This window comes from Saimiri boliviensis, chromosome 8 (assembly GCF_048565385.1).
Source record: "Saimiri boliviensis isolate mSaiBol1 chromosome 8, mSaiBol1.pri, whole genome shotgun sequence".
Lineage (NCBI taxonomy): Eukaryota > Metazoa > Chordata > Mammalia > Primates > Cebidae > Saimiri > Saimiri boliviensis.
Window position 1 is genome coordinate 3249967 of NC_133456.1, and position 18284 is coordinate 3268250.

The window sequence follows — 18284 nt, forward strand, 5'->3', positions numbered from 1 at the left end:
TCGATCCATAAATATTTAAAATTATAGGAAAACACAGTCTTTTTGTTTTTAGAAGTATTTGTTTCTTATCACATAAAGCACAGATTAGCCTATCACTACAATGTCTTTAATTACACTAATGGATGCCACTGAGGGGCTTAAACTTTTAACAAATTCTTCTCAAAAAATTATTTTCTTTTCCAGTAATTATTAAAAACACAGATTACTACAAACAATTCAAAAAATCTTTGTTCTTCTCATTTAGCAGAAAGGTCCTTCATAAGTAATTTACATACTTGCTATTGGGAAATGACAAATGATAAATCCAACAAGACATCATGCAGATTGCATCTCTGGTAATGAAGGATTCCGTAACTGAAACAGCACATATAATGGTAATAATGTATATGCTAACACATAAAAGCATCAGGAAAATAATCAATATATTAAATGTTTAGAAAATTTAAGTTTTTGTTTCTTTTTTGAGGCAGGGTCTCACTCTGTCCCTCAGACTGGATTCCAGTGACACAATCACAGCTCACTGCAGCCTCAACCTCCCGGGCTCAAGTAATCCTCCTACCTTAGCCTCTTAAGTAGCTGGGACTACAGGCACAAGCCACCACGCTCAGCTAATTTTTTTTTATTTTCTGTAGTGACTATGTCTCATTATGTTGCCCAGGCTAGTCCTGGGCTCAAGCAATCCTCCCAAACCTTAGCCTCCCAAAGTTCTGAGATTACAGGTGTAAACCAATGCGTCTAGCCTGGAGTGTATTTTTAAGGCTCCAGACCTTAAATTGGTGAGTTTTATATCAAATGTACTCTATAAGCCTGACATCTTCTTAACAGAGGATGTACATTTGATATAAAGAAGTACATATAAAATTAGTGCAATCTTTACGTTGCTGACCAGCCATTATTATGAACATTACTTTGCCAGTAATGCCCTCAATATTAATATTCAGCCCAGAATTCACAGGTCCAAGCCAAATTACCGTGATTTTTTAAAGTTCTTGTTATGTAATTTTAAAGTGTTCATAACTTCTCTTTATTAGATGCCCCCTTTGACTGCTATCAATATGCCACTAGCTGTACTTTACTTATACTCTGTGTGTAAGAAACAATACACAGAAAGGGCCAGAGTACAAGCATACCTCATTTTATTGTGTTTCACTTTACTGCACTTCACAGATACTGTGTCTTTCACAAATGGAAGGTTTGTGGCAACCTTGAGTAGAACATCTCAATCAACACGATTTTTCCAACAGCACCTGCTCACTTTGTGTCTCTGCGTCACATTTTGCTAATTCTCAAAATATTTCAATCTTTTATTATTTCATCTATTATGATGATCTGTAATCAGTGATCTTTGATGGCACAACCATATTTGCTTTGAAGCACCACACACCATGCATGCCTAAGACATCGAACTTAATTAACAAAAGTTGTGTGTGTTCTGACTGCTTCAGCTACCAACCATTGTCCTCTCTCTCTCCTTCTCCTCAGGCCTTCCCATCCCCTGAGACACAGCAATATTGAAATTATGCTAATTAATCATGCTACCATGGCCTCTAAGTATTCAAGTGAAAGGAAGAGTCACAGGCCTCACACTTTAAATCAAAAGCTAGAAATGTCTGGGTGTGGTGGCTCACACGTGCAATCCCAGCAGTTTGGAAGGTCAAGGTGGAATAATCACTTGAGGCCAGGAGATTGAGGCCAGCCTGGACAACACAGCAAGACTCCATCTCTACAAAAAATAAAATAATTAATTGGCCATGGCAGTATATGTCTATAGTCCTAGCTACTTGGGAAGCTAAACTGGGAGGACCACTTGACCCCAGGAGTTCAAGGCTGCAGAGAGCTAAGACTGTACCAACTCTGTCTGCCTGGGAAACAGACCAAGTCCTTGTCTCTCTCAAAAAAAAAAAAAAAAAAAAGGAGCTAATAATTACTAAACTTAGTGTGGAAAGCATGTTGAAAGCTGAGACAGGCTGAAAGCAAGACTGCTTGCTGCAAAGTCAAGTTGTGAAAGCAAAAGAATAGTTCTTGAACAAATTTAAAAGTGCTACTCCTGGCCAGATGGTGGCTCACACTGGTAATTCCAGAACTTTGGGAGGCTGAAGCAGATGGATCACTTGAGGTCAGGAGTGCAAGACCAGCCTGGCCAACATGGTGAAACCCCATCTCTATTAAAAATACAAAAATTAGCCAGGCATGGTAGCAAGCACCTGTAGTCCCAGCTACTCAGGAGGCTGAGGCAGAAGAATCACTTGAATCCAGGAGGCTGAGGTTGCAGTGAGCCAAGATTCTGTCACTACACACCATCTGGGGCAACAGAGTAACACTCCACCTCAAAAAAAAAGTGCTACTCCTATGAACACACAAATAATAAGAAAGCAAAACAGTCTTACTGATGATATGGAGAAAGTTATAGTAGTCTGGATACAAGATGAAACCAGCCACAACATTCCCTTAAGCCAAAGCCTATATAGCAAGATACTCTCTTCAATTCTGTGAAGACTGAGAGATGTTAGGAAGCTGCAGAAGAAAAGTAGGTTTGTAAACTTCAAGAAAAGAAGTTGTCTCAGCCTGGGCAACATAGTGAGACCCTGTCTCTACAAAAAAATGCTGTGGCATGCACCTGTAGCCTCAGCTACTCGGGAGACAGAGATGAAAGTATCGCTTTAGCCTGGGAGGTAAAGGCTTCAGTGAGCCATGATGGCGCCACCTGGGAGGTCAAAGCTGCAATAAGTCATGCTGGGCCACAGAATGAGAGCCTGCCTCAAAAAAAAGAAAAAAAGAAGAAAAAGAAGAAGGCTATCTCCGTAACATGAAAGTGCAAGGTGAAGCGCCGAGTACTAATGAAGAAGCTGCAGCAAGTTATCCAGAAGATCTAGCTAAGATAACTGATGAAGGTGGCTAGACTAAACAACAGATTTTCAGTGTAGCTAAAAGAGTCCTATATTGGAATAAGATGGCATCTACAAATTTCATACCTACAAAGGAAAAGTCAATGCATAAGTTCAAAAGATAGGCTGACTCTCTTGTTAAGAGCTAATGAAGCTGGTGACGTATCTGTGAAGCCAGTGCTCACGTACCATGCAACAAATCCAAAGGCCCTTAAGAATTATGCTAAATCAGGCCAGGCATGGTGGCTCACGCCTGTAATCCAAGCACTTTGGGAGGCAGAAGCTGGTGGATTACTTGAGGTCAGGAGTTCAAGATCAGCCTGGCCAACATAGTGAAACTCCCATCTCTACTTAAAAAAAAAAAAAATTGCCAGGCATGGTAGTGCATGCCTGTAGTCCCAGCTACTTCAGAGTCTGAGGCAGGAGAATCACTCGAACCCAGGAGGTGGAGGCTGCAATAAGATCATGCCACTGCACTCCAGCGTGGGCAACAGAGCAAGACTCTGTCTCAAAAAAATAAAAAATTATGCTAAGTCTACTCTGCCTATGCTCTAAAAATGGAACAACAAAGTCTGGATGACTAAATGGCAGCACATCTGTTTACAGCATGTATCACTGAATCACTTAACCCCACCTTTGAGAACTGCTACTCAGAGAAAAAAAAAAAGAATTGCTTTCAAAATATTACAGCTCATTGACAATGCACCTAGTCACCAAAGAGCTCTGATGGGGAAGTACAAGAGAATTAATGTTGTTTTCACGCCTGCTAACAAAACATCCATTCAACAGCCCATGGATCAAGAAGTAATTTCAAGTTTCAAGTCTTACGATTTAAGAAATACATTTCATATAGCTACCACAACAGTGATTTCCTCTGATGGGTCTGGGCAAAGTAAACTGAAAATCTTCTGGAAAGGATTCATCATTCTAGATGCCTCTGCATAAAACAACAAAGGTAACAAAGTACAGTGAAGTTCACATTTTCACTTCAACAAAAGTATAGGCAATATACTTGGAGACTGGGCTGGTTCAGTTCCAGACCCCCGCCGTAAAGTGAGTATCACAATAAAACAAGTCACATGATTTTTTTGGCTTTCCAGTGAATATATGATTATGTTTACTATACTTAATAGACTCTACTGTAGTCTATTAAGTGTGCAATGGCATTATGACTAAAAAAAATACACATTCCCTAATCAAAAATTTTAAAACTATATTTTTGCTACATAAAGACAACTATGTTCTTTTTACTATGTTCCAGACAGCATAAAATGTTAGATCGTTGGAAAACTTTAAAATAAAGTAGTCCTCTCTTTATTGTAAACATGAAAAACCCAAAGTACAGAAAAGTTAAATAAGTGACCCATAAGTAACTTTCCTAGTGGAAGAACCTGTTATTATTATTATCTTTTTGGGTTATCTGTTCCATTCCATTATACTACAGCCTTAATAATACTGAATGCACAGATACTTCAGAAAACTCTTGAAAATATCCACTCATGCCATAATCATAATAAAAAGTGCTGCAACAACATGATTCTGTATCTAGAAAACCCAGTAGTCTCGGCACAAAAACGCCCTCAGCTGATAAACAACTTGAGAAAAGTTTCAGGATACAAAATCAATATACAAAAATCACTAGCATTCCTATATACCAACAGCAACCAAGCAGAAAGCCAAATCACAAAAGTAATCTCATTCACAGCAGCCACAAAAAGAATAATATACCTGTGAACGAATACAGCTAACCAGGGAGTTGAAAGATCTCTATAAGGAAAACTACAAAACATTGCTTTAAAAAAAATTAGAGAAGACACAAACAAATGAAATAACATCCCAGGCTCCTGGATACAAAGTATTAATATTAAAATGGCCATACTTCCCAAAGTAATTTACAGATTCAATGCTATTTCTATCATACTACCAGCAACATTCGTCACAGAATTAGAAAAAAACTACTTTAAAATTCATATGAAACCAAAAAGAACCCTGTATCACCAAGGTAATCCTAAGCAAAAAGAAAAAAATTGGAAGAATCACCTTGCCTCACTTCAAACTATACTATAGGGCAGTAACCAAAACACCACGGTACTGGCACAAAAATAAACACAAAGACTAACGGAAAAGAATAAAGAACCCAGAAATAAGACTGCACACCTACAACTCTATGATCTTCAACAAACCTGACAGAAACAAGCAATGGGCAAAGGAATCCATATTTAATAAATGATGCTGGGAAAACAGGCCAGCCATATGCAAAAAAACAAACTGTACCCCATTGTTATACCATAGATAAAAATTAACTCAAGATAGATTAAAGACTTAAATGTAAAACCTAAAACTATAAAAAATCTGGAAGGAAATCTAGGCAATACCATTCAGGACACAGGCAGGTACAGGCAAAGATTTTATAACAAAAATGCCAAAAGCAATGGCAACAAAAGCAAAAACTTACAAATGTGATCTAATCAAACTAAAGAGCTTCTTCACAGCAAAAGAAACTAACATTAGAGTGAACAGACACCCTACAGAATGGGAGAAAGTACTGCAATCTATCCATATAACAAATGTCTAATTTCCCGAGTTTACAAGGAACTTAAACAAATTAATGATCTACAGTTCCGCTCTCAGGAAGCCACATCCATAGGAAAAGGGAAAGATTACTATCAAGGGAACACACTGTGGGGCCAAAGAATCGGAACAACAGCCTTCAGCCCTAGCTAGGCCTACCCTCTAACAGAGATTACTCAAATGAGAAGGAACCAGAAAACCAACTCCAGTAATATAACAAGATAAGGTTCTTTAACACCTCCAAAAAAATCACACTAGCCCACCAGCAATGGACTCAAACCAAGAAGAAATCCCTGATTTACCTGAAAAAGAATTCAGGAGGCTAGTTACTAAGCTAATTGGCTAGTTACTAAGCTAATTGGTGGAGGGGAGAGGGGGCACCAAAGAAAGGTAAAGCCCATTGTAAGGAAGTCCAAAAAAATGATACAAGAGGTGAAGGGAGAAACATTCAAGGAAATAAATAGCATAAATAAAAAACTTCAGGAAACACAGACACACTTACAGGAATGCAAAATGCTCTGGAAAGTCTCAGCAATAGAACTGAACAAGTGAAAGAAAGAAATTCAGAGCTTGAAAACAAGGTCTTCAAATTAACCCAATCCAACAAAGACCAAGTGAAAATAATTAGAAAATATGAACAAAGTCTCCAAGAAGTCTGGGATTATGTTAAATGACCAAATCTAAGAATAATAGGTGTTCCTGAGGAAGAAGAGAAATCTAAAAGTTTGGAAAACGTATTTTGGGGAATAATAGAGAAAAGCTTCCCTGGCCTTGCTAGAGACCTAGACATTCAAATACAAAAGCAAAAAGAACACCTGGAAAATTCATCACAAAAAGATCATCACCTAGGCACATTGTCATCAGGTTATCTAAAGGTAAGATGAAGGAAAAAACCTTAAAAGTTGTGAGACAAAAGCATCAGGTAACCAACAAAAAAAAAACCTATCAGATTAACAGCAGATTTATTAGGAGAAATCCTACAAGCTAGAAGGGATTAGAACCTTATCTTCACCCTCCTCAAACAAAACAACTATCAGCCAAGAATCTTGTATCCAGCAAAACTAAGCTTCAGATACAAAGGAAGGATACAGTCTTTTACAGACAAACAAATGCTAAGAGACTTCACCACTATCAAGCAACTACAAGAATGCTAAAAGGAACTCTAAATCTTGAAACGAATCCTGGAAACACATCAAAACAGAATCTCTGTAAAACATAAATCACACAGAACCTATAAAATAAAAATGCAATTTTAAAAACAAAAACAAGGTATACAGGCAACAAATAGCACAATGGAATAGTACCTCACATCTCAATACTAACATTGAATGTAAATGGCCTAAATGCTCCACTTAAAAGATACAGTACCGAATGGATAAGGACTCATACAAACTTAAGGTAAAGTGGTGAAAAAAGACATTTCAGGTAAATGGACACCAAAGGCAAGCAGGAGTAGCTATTCTTATATCAGACAAAACAAACTTAAAAGAAATAGCAGTTAGAAAAGACAAAGAGGCACATTATATAAGGATAAAAGGACTAGTGCAAGAGGAAAATATAAATATATATGCAACTAACACTGGAGCTCCCAAATTTATAAAACAACTACCAAGAGACCTAGGAAATAAGATAGACAGCAACACAATAATAGTGGAGGACTTCACTAGTCCACAGACAGCACTCGACAGAACATTAAGACAGAAAGTCAACAAACTAAGAGTGGATTTAAACTATACCCTGGAACAAATGAACTTAACAAGTATGTACAAAACATTCCATCCAACAACTACAAAATATACATTCTATTCAACAGCATATGGAACTTTCTCCAAGGCCGACCATATGATAAGCCACAAAACAAGCCTCAACAAATTTGAGAAAACTGAAATTATACCAAGTACTCTCTCAGACCAGAGTGAAATAAAATTGGAAATCAAATCCAAAAGGAACCTTCGAAACTATGTAAATACATAGAAATTAAATAACCTGCTCCTGATGATCACTGGGTCAAAAACAAAACCAAGATGAAAATTTAAAAACTGTTCCAACTCAATACAGTGACACAACCTATCAAAACCTCTGGGACACAACAAAAGCGATGGATGCTAAGAGGAAAGTTTATAGCCCTAAATGCCTACATCAAAAAGTCTGAATAGGCCGGGCACGGTGGCTCAAGCCTGTAATCCCAGCATTTTGGGAGGCTGAGGCATGAGGTCAGGAGATCGAGACCATCCTGGCCAACATGGTGAAACCCTGTCTCTACTAAAAATACAAAAAAGTAGCTGGGTATGGTGGCATGCACCTGTAGTCCCAGGTACTCAGGAGGCTGAGGCAGGAGAATTGCTTGAACCCGGGAGGCAGAGGTTGCAGTGAGCTGAGATTATGTCACTGCAGTCCAGCCTGGCACCTAGTGACACAGTGAGACTGTCTCCAAAAAAAAAAAAAAAAAAAAAAAAGTCTGAATAAACACAGACAATCTAAGGTTTTACCTCAAGGAACTAGAGAAACAAGGCAAACAAACCCAGCAGAAGAAAAGAAATAACCTAGATCAGAGCAGAACTAAGTAAAATCAAAACTAAAACAAAAAAAAAAATACAAAACATAAATGAAACAAAAACCTGGTTCTTTGAAAAGACAAATGAAATTGATAGACTATTAGGAAGATTAAACAAGAAAAGAAGTAAGAAAATCCAAATAAGCTCAATAAGAAACAAAATGAGAGATATTACAACTGACAACACGGAAATACAAAAGATCATTCAAGACTACTATGAACACCTTTACATTCATAAACTAGAAAACCTGGAAGAGAAGAATAAATTGTTGGAAAAAAATAGAACCCTCCTAGCTTAAATCAGGAAGAATTAGGTACCTGAACAGACAAATAACAAGCAGTGAGACTGAAATGGTAATTTAAGCGTTACCAACAACAAAAAATCCCAGGACCAGACAGATTCACAGCAGAATTCTACCAGGCATTCAAAGAAGAATTGGTACTAATCCTATTGACACTATTCCACAAGACAGAGAAAGAGGGAACCTTTCCTAAATCATTCTATGGACAGTATCAACCTAATATCAAAACCAGGAAAGGACATAAAAAAAGAAAACTACAGACCAATACCCCTGATGAAGATAGATGCAAAAATCCTTAACAAAGTAATAGCTATCCAAATCCAACATTTCAAAAAGATAATCCACCATGATCAAGCGGGTTTCATATCAGGAATGCAGGGATGGTTTAACATATGAAAGTCAATAAATGTGATATACCACATAAACAGATTTAAAAACAAAAATCCCTCAAGAGATGCAGCATTCAACAAAATCCAGCATCACTCTATGATTAAAACTCACAGCAAAATTTACATACAAGGGACATATCTCAAAATAATAAAAGCCATCTATGACAAACCCACAGCCAACATAATACTGAATGGGGAAAAGTTGAAAGCATCCCCTCTGAGAACTGGAACAAGCCAAGAATGTCCACTCTCACCACTCCTCTTCAACATAGTACTGGAAGTCCTAGCCAGAGCAATCACACAAGAGAAAGAAAGGCCACGCGAATTGGTAAAAGGGAAGTCACTGTCCCTACCTGCTGATTATATGATTGTTTACCTTAAAAACCTTAAGGACTCCTCCAGAAAGTTCCTAGAACTGAAAAAAAGAATTCAGCGAAGTTTCCAGATACAAGATAATGTACACAAATCAGTAGCTCTTCTATACACCAACAGCAACCAAGCAGAGAATCAAATAAAAAACTCAACCTTTTTTACAATAGCTGCAAAAAAAAAAAAAAATACTTAGGAATATACCTAACCAAGGAGCCAAAGGACCTCTACAAGGAAAACTACAAAACACTGCTGAAAGAAATCATAAACAACACAAACAACGAGAAACACATCGCATACTCATGGATGGGTAGAATCAACATTGTGAAAATGACCACATTGCCAAAAGTAATCTACAAATTCAGTATCATTCTCATCAAAATACTACCATCATTCTTCACAAAATTAGAAAAAAGAATTACGAAATTCATATGAATCCAAAAAAGAGCCTGCATAGCCAAAGCAAGACTAAGCAAAGGGAACAATTCTGGAGGCATCACATTACCTGATCTCACACTATAAGGCCATAGCCACCAAAACAGCACGGTACTGATATAAAAATAGGTACCTAGACCAATGGAAAAGAATAGAGAACCCAAAAATAAACCCAAATATTGATAGCCAAATGATCTTTGACAAAGCAAACAAAAACAAAGTGCGGAAAGGACACCCTTTTCAACAAATGGTCCTGGGATAATTGGTTAGCCACACGTAGGAGACTGTAACTGGATCCTCAACTCTCACCTTATACAAAAATCAACTCAAGATGGATTAGGGACTTAAATCTAAAATATGAAACTACAAAAATTGTAAGACAACAATGGAAAAACCCTTCTAGACACTGGCTTAGGCAAGGATTTTATGACCAAGAACCCAAAAGCAAAAGAAAACAACACCCAAAAAAACCCAAAAGCAAAAGAAACAAAAACAAATTGCTGGGTCTTAATTAAACTAAAGAGCTTTTGCATGGCAAAGGGAAAAGTCAGCAGAGTAAACAGACAATGCAGAGAGGGAAAAAATCTTCGCAATGTATACATCTGACAGAGGACGAATATCCAGAATCTACAATGAATGCAAACAAGTCAACAAGAAAAAAAAACAATCTCATCAAAAAGTGGGATAAGGACATGAACAGACAATTCTCAAAGCAGATACACAAATGGGCAGCAAACATTTGAAAAAGTGCTCAACATCACAAATGATCAGGGAAATGCAAATCAAAACCACAATGCAGTACAACCTTACTCCTGCTAGAATGGCCATAATCAAAAAATCAAAACACAGGCCTGGCAGCTGACGTCTGTAATTCCAGCACTTTCGGGAGGCTGAGGCAGGTGGATCATGAGGTCAGGAGATTGAAACCATCCTGGCCAACATGGTGAAACCCTGTCTCTACTAAAATACCAAAAAAAAAAAAAAAAACAACCACCACCACCATTAGCAGACCTGGTAGTGCATGTCTGCAGTCCCAGCTACTCATGAGGCTGAGGCAAGGAAATCACTGGAACCCAGGAGGCAGAGGTGGCAGTGAGCCGAGATTGCACCACTGCACTCCAGTCTGGCGACAGAGAGAGACTCTGGCTCAAAAAAGAAAAGAAAAGAAATAGTAGGCGTTGGCATGGATATGATGAAAAGGGAACCCTTCTACACTGCTGGTGGGAATGTAAACTAGGATGACCACTACGGAAAACAGTGTGGAGATTCCTTAAAGAACTAAAAGTAGAAGTACCATTTGATCTAGCAATCCCATTACTGGGTATCTACCCAGAGGAAAGGAAGTCATTATATGAAAAGCCTACTTGCACACACATTCACAGCACCACAATTCACAACTGCAAAAATGTGGAACCAACCCAAGTGCCCATTCATCAACGTGTGCATAAAGAAACTATGTTATAGGCCACTCACACCTGTAATCCCAGCAATTTAAGACACCAAGGTGGTGGATCACCTGAAGTCAGGGGTTCGAGACCAGCCTGGCCAACATGGTGAAACCCCATCTCTACTAAAAATACAAAAATTAGCTGGGCGTGGTAGCAAGTGCCTGTGATCCCAGCTACTTGGAAGGCTGAGGCTCAAGAATCACTTGAACCTGGAAGGCGGCAGTTGCAGTGAGTGGAGACTGTGCCGCTGTACTCCAGCCTGGACGACAGAGTGAGACTCTGTCTCAAAAATAAAATAATGAATTAGATATGGTACCTGTAGCAAAGTCCAATTCCTACTTTACTGATGACAAAAAAAGTTCAGAAGGGTGAAAATGCAAAGAAAAGCAGTATGGCACAGGAATTAACAGCAAGGACTTCAAAGTTACACCAACATAGGTTTAGATTCTTATCTTACCACCTTATAACTATAAATCTTTGGGCAAGTTAATTACCTTAATTTCTACCTCTACACATTGATCTCATCTCTAAAATGGGAAGGGCAATATCTCCCTTACAAAGTTGTTAAGATTAAATGAGATAACAGATGGAAAGCAGTTAGCATAATTCCTGGCACATAGTAAATACACAATAAACGAAATATCACTTAATTTTCACATTTCTGTAATAATTTTCATATTATTGAAGACTTGTTCAAAGCCATAAACTACCCTGTCAAATACTTATAACTTATTATGCTCTGCAATCTTCATAAAAATATCTTACTAGATATTAGTAATTTTTAATATATAATTAATATATCTAATTAAACAGTTGGCAATGACTACAGTGCAAGTAGCTCTTCGTAACAAACAGCCACAGCCCAAACACCTTTTACCAACTATTGAAAATTTATCCAGTTTGGGTACCTTGAGGGAACAAGGAACTTTGCGTGATAGCCTTAATGAACACAAATCCAGAGCCGGCTCTCGTGGAGGCAGCTAGGGCGAAGCCGGGGAGTGCTGAGCCGCGAGTTGACCCTGTGCTGCCCAGGCTAGCAAGCAATACAGTCAGGGTGGCTAAAGGTGACCCCAAGAAACCAAAGGGCAAGATGTCTGCTTATGCCTTCTTTGTGCAGACATGTAGAGAAGAGCCTAAGAAGAAAAATCCAGAGGTCCCTGACAATTTTGCAGAATTTTCCAAGAAATGCTCTGAGAGGTGGAAGACAATGTCCGGGAAAGAGAAATCTAAATTTGATGAAATGGCAAAGGCGGATAAAGTGTGCTATGATCGGAAAATGAAGGATTATGAAGCAGCTAAAGGAGGCAAGAAGGATCCTAATACCCCCAAAAGGCCATCATCTGAATTCTTCCTGTTCTGTTCAGAATTCCACCCCAAGATCAAATCCACAAACCCTGGCATCTCTATTAGAGATGTGACAAAAAAGCTGGGTGAGATATGGAATGACCAAAATGACAGCAAAAAGCAGCCTTACATCACTAAGGTGGCAAAGCTGGAGAGGTATGAGAAGGATGTTGCCGGCTGTAAGTTGAAAGGAAAGTTTGATGGTGCAAAGGGTCCGGCTAAAGTTGCCCGTAAAAAGGTGGAAGAGGAAGATGGAGGAGGAGGAGGAAGATGGAGGAGGAGGAGGAAGATGGAGGAGGAGGAGGAGGAGGAGGAGGAAGATGGAGGAGGAGGAGGAGGAGGAGGAAGAAGATGGAGGAGGAGGAAGATGGAGGAGGAGGAGGAGGAGGAGGAGGAAGATGGAGGAGGAGGAGGAGGAGGAAGATGGAGGAGGAGGAGGAGGAGGAGGAGGAGGAAGAGGAGGAAGATGGAGGAGGAGGAAGATGGAGGAGGAGGAGGAGGAGGAAGATGGAGGAGGAGGAGGAAGATGGAGGAGGAGGATGAGGAAGAGGAGGAAGATGGAGGAGGAGGAAGATGGAGGAGGAGGAGGAGGAAGATGGAGGAGGAGGAAGATGGAGGAGGAGGAGGAGGAGGAGGAAGATGGAGGAGGAGGAGGAGGAAGATGGAGGAGGAAGATGGAGGAGGAGGAGGAGGAGGAAAATGGAGGAGGAGGAGGAGGAGGAGGAAGATGGAGGAGGAGGAAGATGGAGGAGGAGGAGGAGGAAGATGGAGGAGGAGGAGGAGGAGGAGGAGGAAGATGGAGAAGGAGGAGGAGGAGGAGGAAGATGGAGGAGGAGGAAGATGGAGGAGGAGGAGGAGGAGGAGGAAGATGGAGGAGGAGAAGGAGGAGGAGGAGGAAGATGGAGGAGGAGGAGGAGGAGGAGGAAGATGGAGGAGGAGGAGGAGGAAGATGGAGGAGGAAGATGGAGGAGGAGGAGGAGGAGGAAAATGGAGGAGGAGGAGGAGGAGGAAGATGGAGGAGGAGGAGGAGGAGGAAGATGGAGGAGGAGGAAGATGGAGGAGGAGGAGGAGGAGGAGGAAGATGGAGGAGGAGGAGGAGGAGGAGGAGGAAGATGGAGAAGGAGGAGGAGGAGGAAGATGGAGGAGGAGGAGGAGGAGGAGGAAGATGGAGGAGGAGGAAGATGGAGGAGGAGGAGGAGGAGGAAGATGGAGGAGGAGAAGGAGGAGGAGGAGGAAGATGGAGGAGGAGGAGGAGGAAGATGGAGGAGGAGGAGGAGGAAGATGGAGGAGGAGGAGGAGGAGGAAGATGGAGGAGGAGGAGGAGGAGGAAGATGGAGGAGGAGGAGGAGGAAGATGGAGGAGGAGGAGGAGGAAGATGGAGGAGGAGGAGGAGGAAGATGGAGGAGGAGGAGGAGGAAGATGGAGGAGGAGGAGGAGGAGAGAGGAGGGAGAGGAAGGGGAGAAGGAGGAGGAGGAGGAGGAGGAGGAGGAAGAAGAACGAAGAAGGAGGAGGAATAAAAAACTGTTTATCTGCCTCCTTGTGAATACTTAGGAGTAGGGGAGCTCGGTAATTGACACATCTCTTATTTGAGAAGTATCTGTTTCCCTCATTAGGTTTACTTACAAAATTTGATCACGATCATATTGTAGTCTATCAAAGTGCTCTAGAGATTGTCAGTAGTTTACATGAAGTGGCCATGGGTGTCTGGAGCACCCTGAAACTGTTATTAAAGTTGTACATATTTCCAAACATTTTTAAAATAAAAAGGTACTCTCATGTTCTCCTCACTCTGTGCACTTTGCTGTTGGTGTGACAAAGCATTTAAAGATGTTTCTGGCATTTTTTTTAATTTGTAAAGTGGTGTTAACTATATAGCTATTGGCTAGGAATCCTGAGTTATCAACCGTATATGTCTATAGTTTGCAAAAAGAACAAAACAACCAAGACGAACTCTTGATGCTCCTTGCTTGGCGTTGAGGCTGTGGGGAAGATGCCTTTTAGAGGGGCTGTGGCTCAGGGTGTGCACTGTGAGGCTGGACCTGCTGACTCTGCAGTGGGCATCCATTTAGCTTCAGGTTGTCTTGTTTCTGTATATAGTGACACAGCATTCTGCTACCATCTTAGCTGTGGACAAGGGGTCAGCTGGCATGAGATTTTTTTTTTTTATTTTTGTTTGTTTTTTAATGCGGTAGTTTTTAAACAAACTGTAGAACTCTTCAATGTCAGCAAAGTGAAGAGCCACTGCATCAATGAAAGTTCAAGAAGAACCTTCTGTACTTAAATACAGTTTGCAACGTTCTGTTATTTTTTTGTTTGTTTAGAATGCTGAAATATTTTTGAAGTTAAACAACAGATTCGATTTTTTTAAAAACTAATACAAATCCATAAAGTGATAACTAAATTAATAATATCTAAGCTGTCTTTTGCAGTACAGGTTTATAAATTAGCAGTCAAGGATATTCCAGGGCTAGCCAGCATTTCAAATCTTCTGAACGTTTGAAAGGAACTAAAGTATACAAAGGTGTATACTTCACCTTTCATACTATCTCAATCTAGAAGGAAAGACTAAAAGTTGTCATTTCACACATTTACCCAATTTTTTCCTAAGTACGTAAACAGTATCAGTACGTAAGGTAGAATTTATTTAATTTTATTTACTAATACTATGAAATCCCACTTCAAAATACCACAAATATACTAAACCAAAGCAGAAACAAATTTTGGAATGCAGTGAGAGGTAGCAGAAAATACACTGGCCTACGAAGCAGTACCATTTTCTGACTGTGTCTCTGCATGGTTATTCTCTCTGACTCTTAATTTTCTCAATTGCAAGCTATGTGTCCCTTCCTTGCTCAAACAGCAAGTTAAACGTTGTATTCAAATAACTTAATGGAGGAAAAACTGGCAAGAGCTATTAACATAGAACTTCATATATACAGCAAATTTTTAGAGAAATGTAGTCCTTGTGGAAAAATATCATAATTATATCTACTAATAAATCTATAATAAGCCAAAAATTACAATACTAATTTAGTTTTCATTTTGCTGCAATAAATGCCTTTCTGAAATTGTGCTATGTGACATTTTAAGAGGATTCTCATAACTCCATGCTTGTCCCAGATGTTATCATTTAAAATATACCTTCTAAATCAGCATCTTAAAGGTATGTAGAAAAAATTTTAATCTTTGAGTAACTTTATTAAAGAGATTCACAGATTAGTTTCTAAATTTGCTCTTTTATTAATTTTAAGTGAATAATTATCACTCAATTAGAATTTTACTGGCTTAAAAAAACTTAAAATGATAGGAATACTGCAATGTCCAAATATGTGACAGTTTTACTGTCACATATCTGGAATACGTAATTTTTTTTAAACTTCAAACACATATAAATTTAAGACAAAGATAAATATATTTACAGAAATTCCAAGTACCAGCAGCTAACTCTTCTTAATGGAATATGGATAGACTATCTCCACATTTCTCTAACAATCTCTGGTGCAAAGTGATGAAGGCAGACGAAAAATCGTTTATTTTCTCAAAAGCCTTGTATACGTATCCCGCTGGGTTCTTTCTTTCCTATTGACTACAACCTACAGATGTCTGGAATTTTCTCCCAGGAAAATAGATATGAACCATACATGGAAAAAAAGACCAACACTAAAACACAGTTTACATATTTTTTTAAAAATGTGCATCCCACATACTGCTAGTTTGAGATTTCCAAAACTCTTTTGATGTTTCTAAAACCCTTTTCTCCATTACTTACAAGATTGATTTGAACTGTGTTTTCTGTTGTTCTTCTCAATTTTATCTTGAAATCAACAGGCCAAAATGCCCTCACATAAAAGGCAAGATACTTAGTTCACTACTTTAGATCCTAGAATGCAAATAAAACATCCAACAAAATACCATTTCTGGAACTGAATCAGTAATTTTGGTTTACTCAATGATTAAACTTTAGGATAAAATTAAAATGCACAAATAAATATTTCTCTCTCTTATCTTTCTAAAATCTTAAGTCCTAACTACATAGAAATGAAAATAAGACAAAAAGCCTCATGTAAAAGTTAAGCAAAGATTGAAGAAAGCATAAGTCTCCTATTATATATAGCAAGTCTCAAGTAGAAAACATCTATCCAAAGCCATACATGAAAGAGTTATCTTCCTTATTTGAGCCTTCTAATACCTCTTTTCCTGGTTGTCACCAAACTTGCTGAGTATATGATTGGTTTTTACGGGGAAAATATATGTTAGACAAAGAGTCTAGAGATGTAACTTGCATGAGAAGCAATCTCTTTCTTTTATCCAGCAAACATTTACTGAGCATCTAATAAGTGCCCAGTACTACATTAGGAATAAAGAAAAAATAAGAAATAAAACGTATTTCCTATCCTCAGGAAAGTCACTGCAGGGAGGCAGAGAAACTAAAAATCACAATATAGTGTGATCAATGTTATGCTGTACTAACAAGCTGTTTAGCAAGACAAAGAAAGGGGTCATATAAAGACTTGGAGGGAAGAATCAAGGAAGGCTTCCTAAAAAAAAAAAAAAAAGGAGGAGGATAGCTTCCAAGACAAGAAAACAAACAGGATGTATACAACAGTGTATACATTCAGTAAGGTGACAACAGTTCCCTCAATCTGAAGTACCCTGTGAATACGGAGGAACGGACAGACAAAAAGCTAGAGAGAAGCAAAGGTGAAATCGTTAAATGTCTTGTGCCAAACTAAGGAGTTTGAACTTTATCTGGAAGGTTATGTGGAGCCAAAGAAAGATGTTAAACTAGTAAGTAACAAGTAACATCTGCCTTTTAGAGTAATTATTTTGACAGCAGTATAAAGAATAAGACAAGAAGAAAAAGTCTACATACAGAAAACCTAATCAAGTTACTACCATAGTAATAAAGGCACAAAGTTATTAGGGCTTGAATTGAGACACTGGCACTAAAGATGGAGAAGAGATCCTTTAAAAGACATATTTAGGAGTGAAAAATAACTATATATGTTAAATGACTAGACAGAAGGATAAGGAAAAAAGAGGAGTCAAAAGACAATGCCCAAGTTCTGATTTGTACGGCAGTGTCAATCACGCAGGTGGGGAGGGAACACAAAGGCAGGCACCAGTTTGAGAAGGGCTGAGGGTCTCACTCGACGGCAAGCTGAGTTCAGGATGCCTGGAGCTGAGGCAAGAAATCTGGGCTAGCTGGGTGTTCACCCACTAACTGAACAGAAAACAAGAAAAATTTTAAAACACAGCAAAAAACAAATCAGAATCTTACTGGGACTCTTTACATTCTATTTAAACTCCATGAACACATAGTCTATGTGCTAAAAATTTCTAGTGGTAAAAGCTATTATTCTGAGAGAATGGACCACCACGCTGTTCTCATTGAAAAAAAGAATAGACACGGGATGAGGAGATAGATGAGTGTGTTGACATCTGACCTTTCAAAAGAGTCAAAGATATTAGAAGGGTCATTCCTTTAAGCAGCTCCTTTATTTACATCTGTCAGCACAGTAAGAGATTAGCTAACCTTTACTGGGGAGGAAATCTGCTAGAATACAGAATGAGAGCAAGCTGCTTGACAAATTACTGATGCTAAGCTGTCTGACTCTAAGATTTACAGCGCTTTAGAAAGTCAAGTATTTATATCAAGTATATCAAGTATGAGCTAGGAAGAAATTTCATGAAACTCAGCTTTTCATGATTTTGCCTTTTTTAAAGAAGTATCCTCTTTAAAAATTAATGTATAATATTATGTTCAGATGTATTGACAAGAGTTCTACTTTTATTTTTAAGATACCTGTGTTGGGGGGGGGGAGACCAAAATGGCCGAAAGGGAGCTTCTCCGGAGTGCAGCTCCCACTGAGTGAGGCACAGAACCAGAGCGATATCCACACTTCTGAGCCAGGTACTGTGTTCATTCCAATGGGACTGGTTGAACAGCGGGATTAACCCAAAAAAGGCGGTGAAAGCAGCCCAA

At 38.9% G+C, this 18284-nt stretch overlaps 1 protein-coding gene and 1 pseudogene across 17 annotated transcripts in view; one reads left to right on the forward strand and one right to left on the reverse strand.

Moving 5' to 3' along the window:
• Nucleotides 1-18284, reverse strand: part of SENP7 (SUMO specific peptidase 7) — a 216935-nt gene that overhangs the window by 81667 nt on the left and 116984 nt on the right. The window contains exons 2-3 of one of the 17 annotated variants that reach the window (XM_074403587.1): nucleotides 3714-3822; nucleotides 276-354 (exon numbers count right to left, since the gene is read on the reverse strand). The exons of 15 other annotated variants lie outside the window; for them this stretch is intronic. In XM_074403587.1, the coding sequence (XP_074259688.1) occupies nucleotides 276-354; nucleotides 3714-3729 (95 nt within the window). In that variant the 5' untranslated portion in view covers nucleotides 3730-3822. Of the gene's footprint in view, nucleotides 1-275; nucleotides 3823-18284 lie in introns of all 17 variants that reach the window. One more of the 17 variants, XM_074403584.1, reaches the window with a different exon arrangement.
• Nucleotides 10689-18256, forward strand: LOC141585289 (high mobility group protein B3 pseudogene; annotated as a pseudogene).